Here is an 11,034-nt window from a genome sequence, read left to right on the forward strand (position 1 = left end):
TCTCTCTCTCTCTCTCTCTCTCTCTCTCTCTCTCTCGTAACGGCAATTTTGCATTTCGTCGATGTTGTCTCTCTCTGTCTCGTAGCATATTGGTTGTGGCGGCGACGGTGGTAATGGTGATGGTCGAAGAAAAAATCCCTCGAACGACATTGATGGCAGCGTTGCGGCTTCGCGGAACGCGGTACTCGCTCACCGACGCTCTATCAAAATTACTTGGCGGCGTTCGACTTTTCGTCGCCATCAATCTTTCCTGGTTTGACTGCTAACGCGATAATGCAGTTACGGCGTGCGCGCGAACGCGCGCCCGCTCGCTCGCCCACCGGACCGGCCAGATACCGCACGGCCGACCCGTCGAATTCGTCATAAATAATTGAATTAAAAGCAACGACGTCGTAAGTGGATTTGCGGATCACCCGAGCTGGCAGAACCTGCGGGCGAATGCTGAATCACGATATCGACGCTCGCGATGTCGCAGATTTCGCGCGCGCGGAACGTTCTTGCGTTGGAGCGTTGCTTTTCCTCCATTGCAAACACGTCATCTCGAAGACGTCGCATTATTCGCGAAAACTCTGCACTGGCGATGTTTCCTCGTGGTTTACAATGCACCTATCGGAGCTCAATATGGACGTGTTTCGCGTAATGCATGTCGATATTGTCTTTTTGAAGCTGCAATTCAAAGTAAATGGGTACGGACGTCATGGAGTTTCGAGCTTATATCACCTTGATTGACATCATCGGGCGCAGTTCGTTTGTATTACATAAACGATCAAATAACGTTCATTAGCGATTTAATTATTTTAACTCGTGGCTGAACTAAATTTCATTAAAATGGCCAATGCCAGCGTATATTTTGCGATCATAAACGGGTTATATCGCGCGGCAAAGTGCGCGAAATTTTGCAATGTTAACGCGATATCTTTGCTCGTATTACAATTTAGGAATCGTAATTAAACAAAATATAATGGTCAAATTATATAAAATAATAGCAAACGGATTAATTAGTCGCTCCAGTAAACACCTCGGAAATTGGAAATAAACGCCTCGCGTTATACCTCGCCCACGCGGGTATAACGTTACCTCTGTGGAAAGCGGGAGAAGCATAAAGCGGTGGACACCAAACGCGCGAGATAAAAACGCGCCGGACGTACGAAGTTAAATCCCACAAAGACTATCGATCTCTCCCGAAGCATCGATCACACGTCCGTCGTCTAAGTCTGTTGGGCACGCCACCGGTGCCCCGAAACGGAAAGTTCGGGAGCGCCATTGTTGTTCAACAACACTGAACAACGGCCGGCTAACTTTCGGTTATCGAAATCTGATCCTATAAATCCTACAATGACGAAGAAGACGGCGATAGCTGATAGCCGCGTGAACTAAGTTCACCGTGTTCGCGCGTGGAAGGAAGTTGCCGAGTTACTGCGCGGAATCGTCGACACGATCGTGTTGTAAGGGTGTCACCCCGAATCGGAGTGGATTTGTCGTGGTCATTGGCTTTTTGCCGGCATCAATCTTGCATGCTTCTAGAGAGCGATACAACGCGACATCGATGTATGCCATCGTGTCGAAAATGACACCCGATGTAAAAATAGCTTTTAGCGGACTTTATATTTCGCCATCTTGTTGTAAAATATTCACGGTCGGCCTCCAAATAGGAACGATGAGGGAATAAAATCGATGTGCCGGAAAAATCGGAGTCGCGATAACGGCATCTCTCTCTCTCTCCTTCCCCCGTGGCATTATTGCATCTATCTATACCCAGTACGAGCGTCGTTTCCGTGGAATCGCATACCGATTGCCGTCACTCTTGCTAGGTTTCGATGTTGCGCGTCGCGATCATCGATTGTCTTACCAACTCGAATCGTCGTACGACGCCGTTATACGAAAGGGGGATCATTACGCGCTCGTGCATATGAATAAATTTGTTGAGTTATATGACTACACGGAGTAGATTATCTGCGCGCTATGTTCGCATCGCCGTTGCATAGGTATTAGCATACCCCAACATATGTACGCGTTATTCCTGCGCAGGCGATATTCAGTGAACGAGTGTGTTCGCCGCGACGGGCAGGAAATTAAACATTTGAGTGCCGAGGAGCGCGAGCGCAACGAAAAGCGCAACGAACTCGATCTCGATTAGAAATTTATCCTACAGTCCTGATCGGGTCGATGCCAATCATTTATCTGGTTTGTATAAGGTGATGTCTCATTAGATCTTGATAAGTCATATAAGCGTAGCGTGATAAGTAGAACCTTATTAATGATAATTAATGATATTATTAATAATTAGAAATTTATTAATAATTAGGATCTGTGACAATGTCATCTTATAAGATAAAAGTACCAGTGCTTAGACACTATTAGCATTGATATATTTTATTTTACAAATTAGACGATTGACTGGAATCAACTTGACCAATACCATGGAATAAAGTTAGGATAATTCTTCCTTTTCCCTTTTTTCTAGTTCTATTTCCTTTTTGAGAAATTTCAAACATGTTACGGCTTTTTTTACGTTTGAATGAACAAAAATGTAACAGTTTTACAGTTTGAAAATTTTTGATGGAATAATATATCTTAAATGAATTTTTAAAAAGGATCATTAAAGATATTTATCGATAGCAATTTCCTACGGGATTGTTTAGACGAATTGTATCGTCGGTTTTTCAGAAACATCGTGGTGCAATGAGAATCATAGAAATTTCTCATTTTTAAGGAAGCCAGGAAAGCGTCTAACCGACATAAGTTAATTTCGTGGATAAAATTTTACATTGATATATCGCTCTAGATGAATTTCGCTGAACCTCCCGCGAGCACATGCATGACACAGAATATATCATCGTAAGTTATACCGCCTCGCACGACTGTGTCACGATAGACCTACACGCAAACATAAATTTTACGTCGCACCTCCTTTTACGACGCGCATAAAAACACATGATAAGAAGTCGCGAAAAAGACCGCGCCCGTCCGCAGAAGACATAATAATCATTTCGGTAGGTGGAGAAATCGGCGCCGTGGTGCTTGAAAGCTGCGATTGCACTCGATTCGGCCCATTCGTGGAAAATCGCTCTCGCTTCTTCTGGAGGGTTTTTTTTTTCCCGGCGATGCAAGGGTTATACACGCAGTCGCTTTCTTACCTCGGCATCGGAAACGGTCCTCTCCGCCAAATTGCGAACTTTGCAGTGAAGAAAAGCGGTGCCGCCCAATTGCACCGTGACGTTCGAGACTGTGTTGTTGTCGTTCGCATCGTTCACTCTTTGCAGCTCGTCGAGATTGCTGAACCAGAGGGCCCGCCAGTCCGACGGTATATTGTAGGGCACGCGTCGATCTGCGAAAGAAAAAGAGAGAGAGGGATGACCGATGGATATAATTAAGCTAATTTAATTAAGTCGATTGCTTTAGGGGTAGAATGGGGGGAAGGTTTGAACAGAATTCGTGGACTCGAACGACGCCGCAATTACAGCCGGAGGAAGGGGGCAAGGGGCCATCGTCGGTCCGGCTACCGCCCGGGCAAACTTTTTTATCGTGGCGAAGAAAAATAGAAGTTATAAAGGCAGGTACGACGGTGCACCAAGAGGAAACAAACGCAGAGCGAGCCTGAACTCGGCTTATTTTACCTCGGCCCTCGTGAATTAGAAACTACTTTCCGCGTTCGGACCCTTCTGGATTACCTTGTTATTAAATTTTTCAAGAAGGCGATCCCTCCTCCGTTTCCGCGCACTCTGTTCATTCCTCTCGATGCAAATCGCTTGGGGAATGAGCTATTCGAGTTATAAGGCAGTTTGCGCATCATTGTAACGATATTTTGCAGAATTGTTTCAGCATTGCGTGCCTGTGTGCGCGCGTGCGTGTACGAGATGTGTATCTGTACAAAATTTATAGCGCGCGAGAATAATCTTATTAGCATCGAATGTGCTGATTAATACGTCATAAATAACATAGACAGTGGCTTAAAATTTTAGTTCCAAATCCACTGACTGTCACATGACTAAAGGAAAAAGTCGAAATATGTATGGGCTATTTTTCCCTTTATATCTTGAAATGTTTAAATTTACTTTAAATATATATGCTATCAAGCAAGTGAGGTATCTACTTTAACATTTGTGTACAGCGAATATTTTTAAAATTAAAATTTTAATATTAATTAAAATATAATAAAAATAAATATAAAAAAATTAATTTTAGTTATTTCCTGTTTTTAGGTATTTTATCGCACTTCTTGGAAAAAAATTTGCACTGTTTCAAAAGGGATCCAAAAATGGGCTATCTTTGTAATTTCAAAATACATAGGATTTAACTCTAGAGTTAATTCTCCCAAACAAAAAATTACGTAAGCCCTAAACATGTAAATTTTAGCCAGCGCATTTTTATTTGCTCGTAACTTTTAGAAAAATTCAATCTTTTTTTTTTAAATCAGTGTATAAAACAACATAGAGATATGAATCCATTTTTGCGATTCAATAAAGTTGAAAAAAGTTGTAATGAAAAAATAAAATATTATAAAATATTATAAAATATTATAAAATATTTTAAAAAACGGTCACGTTTGAAAAATTGATTTGGATAAATTTTATCCACATTTAAGCTTTTATCGTTAAAGTAAGGAAACATATTTTATGATATTTCTCATAATATTTATCGGCAAATATTGCATACATAATCATCTTATGTCTTTTCATAATCGCCTTTGCATAATTGCATTGTGTGCCTACAAAAAATTTTATTACATATTATGCCTTGGAAAAAAATTACTCAAATGCTTTTCCGTAGAATATAGCACTGTATAGAGTCAAAACTAGCTTATATCTGGACCATGACCTATATTTGGATCTTGCCCTCCACCGCTTAGTGAACAAGAGCCGTTTCTTTCTTTGATCCTTTCCTATTTTCGACAAAATTGGGATAATGTAATTCCCATGCGATCGTGGTAAATGGATACTAAGGATATTAAAAATCGCCATCGCTCATGTCGCACGTGCACTTCACTGAAATGAAAACTCGAGTATCGCGAAGTTCGAGACGCGGCTGAAAGAGTGAAAGAGGAATTTTTTCCTCGACACGCGCGCGTGCGCACGTTTCGTTAAAATTTTCACGGATACGACTTATTTCCGGACGCGGCGCGGGTGATTTAGGATGTTTGCCCTAGACGGTAGATTACGATTCAAGGAGGCTGCGCTGGGTTGCACCCGCGCGGCGAGCTCGGGTGTGGCGGGCTGCTTTTCGTCCTGACCTCATTTGAATAATCCACGGATACGTAGCGGACGTACACGCTTTTTACGCCATTCGTGAAAAAAAAGAAGATGCGCACAGCGATGCGCATTCGCAATGCGCTCTCGGAAACGCGACTGCTCGCGTCGTACTTTTCGCGAAACTTTATGTGGAAGCGTGTTGCTTTCGAAATTATTACCGACCGGATCTTTCAACGGTCTAGCTTTGTTCGAACAGGAAGTTTACGAATCGGGCTTCTTTTAGAAAAGAGGGAGAGAGGGAGAGATCACGAAATCATATCATCATCGTCTAAATTAAATACATAGAGTATGACAGAATTCATACCAATTTTCTTCCAAAAGCTTTCTAAGCAATTTAGGATTAATATTTTTTTGCCAAAAATGTCGAGACAATTATTTTCAAAATACAAGCGATAAAAAAACTAGGTTTTTCACGAACTAAATTTCGGCCGCGCCTAAATTGATAACAAAATTATTTTCTTCAGTTTTAAATAGATTTTATTTTAACAAAATTTTTATATAATTTACAGATTAGTTACAAAGGTATATTATGTCGAAAATTAAAACGTCGCCTTAGGGGTCTTTTTGCTCAGGTTTACTCTATTTACTCTATTTGCACACATGCGTTGGCGTGTTTTGCGTCAGACATCCTGTGTATTATGCGTTTAAATGTTTCACGCTGGAAAGGTCAAAGTACATCACACATGTTTGTTTTATAATATTTCTCATTATTCATATCTTATGTACTGTTTTATATACTCGATATGGCAAACGTTGAGATTAGATCAACTCGGTTACATGCTATACTTAGCTCTATTTAATTAATTAAAACAGTCTTTTCTCTTGACCGGGAACACTCGGGTTTATAGACGTTGGTTGATAACATGCACTGTGATGACCGATTAAATCAAATATCGACATTATCGACAATTGCTCAGCAGGAAATTCGGTAGGACTATCTAGATGAATCATTAATCAAGCAATTAAAATTGTATTATCCGAGAAAGAGTATGCGTGTCCATACGAACGGTACAAAGCTACGAGTAAGAATGCACTGAAATTGGATTCGACTTTGTTTGCATGATAAATCTGCGCGAGATAAAATATATAATCGCACGAGCCTCATTATTCGCACAATCAATCTTTCGAGCCCATTATCCCATTATAAGTAATAAGCTCATTACTCGTTAAACCGCCGGTCACAATTCCCTTCATGTTATAATATATATACAGTTGCATCTTAATCTCAATTCTTATGATTTATGAAATAATTTGCAAAAAACAAAACTATCAAAAATGTCTTTTGTTTTTATTTGAAAATCGAAGATATACATGCTGTATCACTCTGGAGAATTAGGGTTAAAAGGATTAAATGCAAACAGAGAAACAGTTCTCTCGATTATCACGCGGGATAGTACTTTCATGTCCTCGTCTTATCTTTTACGTCCACTTTTGTCAGATTTGACATTTGAGGTTGTTTTTCACGGCGTGGAAAAATGCTAAGTTTAACTCTCGGGTTGCAGTCGCGCTTTTGGTACATCTGTTTCCAGCGTTTCGTGAAAATTCTAGTTCGCTTCATCACGAAGCAGCTTCGTCACTTTTGTCATGTTATTTATAGCTAGGAATCCGCGAACATCCGCGCGACAGAGCAAGTGTGGTGTAAAATCACGAATTCGCCGGATGCAATCAATGATTCACGCGGAATGAGGCGCGCATCGCGACGCGCGGTGGAGGCGTATAATATATTTGTGCAAGCGTCTTTAATTCACGAGACCGGGATAGTCGCGCGCACGTGGAGAAAAGTTCGCGAGATCCGCGCGGAGCTTCTCGCCCCGCGTCCCTTCTTCCTCGGGACACTCGTCCTTTCATTCGGGATTCGATTCCGCTGCGGGAAAGTTGGGCATTCTAAACGCCTACATCTCGTCTACCTCGTACATAGGTTGCCGCGGCAAATCGAGTTTGAAAGCCTGAAAATAGTGAGCGCGCGCCACCGTGTTTGGTCGCTACTCGCATTCATCGAAGTGTCGGGGCGAGACCTGAAAACGAGGCTTCCACGCGGCCACTGTAACATCCAGGAGTTCTGAAAAGTCTTTTAACCGTTCGACAAAAGCAACTCGACCATGAGACATGAACGGAAAATCTAATCTCCGCGGGATGAAGGGGGCAACCGGACGAAATTAATTGGAAATCGATGGTTCGTCTTGTGACTTAATCGCGAGAAATTTTCAGAAAAACACATGTCGTCGTGAATAGATGAATAATAAGCCAATAATAATAGTGTCCACTGTAGCAATAAAAGCTTTCAATTTATCCAGGTTACTTAGAATATATCTGCAATAATAATTAAAAGCTTTTTGTTTTATTGTGTTATAACTGTACATTGGCCCCTTCATCACTTCATTTATATTTATTCACATTTATGGTGCAATAAAACACTTTATTACTATCGAAATGATATATCCTAAAAGAGTAATTTGTACAATTGAAAGTTCTTTTGTTTTTTTATTACATTGTAACGATGCACAAAGCTCTTATTGACTCTTCATTTATTCGCTTTTTATTTGATATCAATTGAGCCTTAAATTCTGTTTTTTCCTTTAAATTTTGTTTGGCGATATTTTCATAAGTATAAGCGATTTTTTTAAAAAAATCTGAATTATGGCGTATATCGCGCAATTGACGAATAAAACATCGATTTTCGCCCAACGCGTAACCTGTCTTGCTTTACATATTTCCCCGTGTTATATTCTGCGCATCACGTCAGCGTTGCCCCTTTCCCTGTACACTGAATTTTGTACCTGTTTGCGAATAACAAAGTTTCAACACTTTATTTAACTAGGAACAGCGCGAATTATTCAGATCAAAGCATTAGGCACCGCTGCGAGTTCCCGTCAATGTAACGTTCCGTTGTCTAATTTAATGCCGGCAAACATCATTGTACGCGGCATAATGAATGAAAATAATTAATTACAACACTACGCTAATGCGGAGCGCACGATTGTTGCAGACTCTGAGTTCCGCATCCATCATGTAATAATCCCCACGGTAAATTATCAGGCAAATTGTGGAATACAAGTCTGTGTCAGGCGGTTCGTTTTACGTTTTGAGCATCTCAAAAGTTGAAACCGGCGAAAGGACTGTAGGGATAGCGTTTCTCCCGTTATCGAGGTCTCGAGGTATTGAGTGGGGAAAATTTTTTTCATTAACTGACACGCGCGAATCGTACCTGCAGATTCCAGCGTTCCATTGTGGACTTGAAAGATAAAAAAACCACCAACACACAATGTACAAATAGACCAGGAATTTTTTTTTATATTTAACACAGTAGGATGAAATGTTAACGAAAGGAAAAGAAGTTTTGGCGAATAAAACAAGGAGAAAAGACGGAAAGTAGATTTATTCCTATTCCGCTTACCTATTGTGCAAAATTGCTCGCGATTTGACTTGCCAGTCAGTTATTCGTGTTTGGAAGCATAATAGAGGCCTCTGGAAAACAAAGGGATGCGCATCCTAGCGTGGTGAAGGGGTAAGTGGGCCGCGCGCGCGGGTGTATACGCAGACAGGAGCAATCGGCGCCCAAATGCACGCGAGTTGGTGAAAAACACGTTCGCCTAGTCGCGGGACAAAGGATTTGCGCGCGTGCGACTGAGCGGGGCCGCTTTGTGTTATCTCGCGCTTATTTCATCGAACGTGTAATTTAGCCCTGCTGACTCCGTGTACGCACAGGTGCCTCGGGACGCGGGGGTCAAGCAAGTGGCTCGTTAGTGTTTGGCTAGGTCGATCCAGAGGTCCACGTCGCGCCGATCAAAATAGAGCACGACGTCGATAGTTGGGTCAACCTTATTGAATTTCAATGTGGAAAACACGTATTTTTGGAAAATGAAACGCGTCAGAGTGGGGAAAATATAGGCAAAAAGATTGGCCGAGTCCCAGAAAAGTTTGCGCACATTTGCTTCTCGTAATCGGGAATACATCCGGCATGGAATTCCAAACATGAGCGCCGCCTCGGCGCGGCTCTTCCTGTCGCTCTCGCTCTCGCTCCGGAAGATCAATAGACGCTTACATGTACCTGACAGGATATTTTTTCTCGCGTCACGCCGTTCGATCGGCCGCGGACGGAACGACACGGCAAGACGGCGAAACAAGTTGAACGAAAAGTGAGACAGGGCGAAAAGAACGAACGCATACACATACATGAGGTTGCAACGAAGGACGCGACGAAGGCGAAAATAGCACGAAAATAGACGAGAAACGCACGCGTGGATGGAAGATAAGGTGGAAGGTTTAGTCTTGTTGATCGAGGACACGCGGGTGAAAGAAGGGTGAAACGAGAACACGAAAAGAGGAAGAGGAAAGGTAGTACATGAAGAGAGAAGAAGAGAGGAGTAGAAGAGAGGAGAGAAACAGCGAGGGATCGAGATGGCAACGGAGAGAGCCGCATGTATAACAGTAACCAAAATGCTAGTCCACATCAGGACATTACGTCTGCCTATCCTCCTTCGTCGCTGCCGCCTTAAACGTGTAGCGCAGCGTCACCACCTGCATACATACATGTCGTTTGCATAGAAATGGCACACGTCATCCCGCGGCGCGCGGTCTTTGCTTTGTAAGGCAGGGGCGCTCCGTGCAGATTACTATTCACCGGCTCTCCACCCTATCCTGCCTCCGGGATGACCAACGTCGACTGTCCAACGGGGTCGTATTCTTCGAGGGTGGTCTTCGCAGAGCTGTACCTCGCACGGCGGCGCGGCCTTTCCGTTTCGACCGTTCGCAACGGGTGATTTTCGAGGCGACGTGTCCCGCGCGTCGTATTCCTATCGCACGACCTGTCGCCCGGGATGTGTCTTGATTTTTCATTCGGCCGACGCGCGATCGAATTTCCAGGTGTACGGTCAGAACGCGTCGATCAGATATGGGGCCGACAACGACCGCGACGGGCATTTGCCCGCGACTTAACGCGGGATGAATCGAAGTAATGAGCTCGCGTTCAGCATGATCGAGTTGTCGAGTCTTTTAATCAAGACTAGTACGCGCTTTCGACAGAAGCGCAAAAGCATACGCGTGCTTCGTCAGCGCACGATCGTAAAAGTTGGCCACCGTTTGAGATTTCATTGTGTTTCAACCAGCTTTGCTATTGGCTTCCATTATCGGGGTTGGTCTGGCCCGATTTTTGAATGAAATTTGGCTTTATTGCGTTCAGTGGAAACCAATTATTCGTCAACTGAGTAATTGCTGTTCTACGATTCCTTTGCAAACCTGGACAATCGGCCGACAGGCCAAATAGCGAGCGATAAAAAAAAATTTCGTACGGTGAACTTGCGAAATGGAAATAAATCTATTTTCCATCTTTTCCCATGTCGTGTTGTTCCCTATTCTTTTGCCAAAAATTATTCTATGTTGCTGCGCAAATATAAAAATATTTCGTCTATTCCTGCACTATCGACTATTTTTCTTATTTAAGTCCGCAACGGGAGTGTCGGGTCGTTGTATCTACAGAAAATGGTACGCTCGTGGAACCTCGCGTGTGCTATTCGTGCCGATTAATGAAAGAGAGTTTTTGCCGGACTTTCTGTCTATTTATTTTGCCGTGATCTTCCACCAACGTTCCGATAGGCATACCTTTCTCGCAGAAGATGACCGGTTTACCGAGGAGAGCAGAAAATTGAATCGAACTTTTCGCGACTAAGTCAATACTATTATTATAATACTCATATCAAATTAATTTACATAATCACGAGTGAAATTTCGACAGGACGAGAGAGAGAGAGAGAGAGAGAGAGAGAGAGAGAGAGAGAGAGAGAGAGAG

General features: G+C 42.7%; 2 protein-coding genes across 3 annotated transcripts in view; one reads left to right on the top strand and one right to left on the bottom strand.

The window, feature by feature from the left end:
- LOC116843047 (zwei Ig domain protein zig-8) overlaps positions 1-11,034 on the bottom strand; it is a 339,129-nt gene that overhangs the window by 114,737 nt on the left and 213,358 nt on the right. For both annotated transcript variants that reach the window (XM_032813058.1, XM_032813059.1), the window contains exon 3: positions 3,138-3,328. In XM_032813058.1, the coding sequence (XP_032668949.1) occupies positions 3,138-3,328 (191 nt within the window). The remainder of the gene's footprint in view (positions 1-3,137; positions 3,329-11,034) is intronic.
- The window catches only part of LOC116843048, a 247,726-nt gene that overhangs the window by 68,418 nt on the left and 168,274 nt on the right, over positions 1-11,034 (top strand). The window lies entirely within an intron of this gene.

The sequence above is a fragment of the Odontomachus brunneus genome, unplaced genomic scaffold (assembly GCF_010583005.1).
Source record: "Odontomachus brunneus isolate Ranch 3 - 2012 unplaced genomic scaffold, Obru_v1 Obru_scaffold_029, whole genome shotgun sequence".
NCBI classification, from domain to species: domain Eukaryota; kingdom Metazoa; phylum Arthropoda; class Insecta; order Hymenoptera; family Formicidae; genus Odontomachus; species Odontomachus brunneus.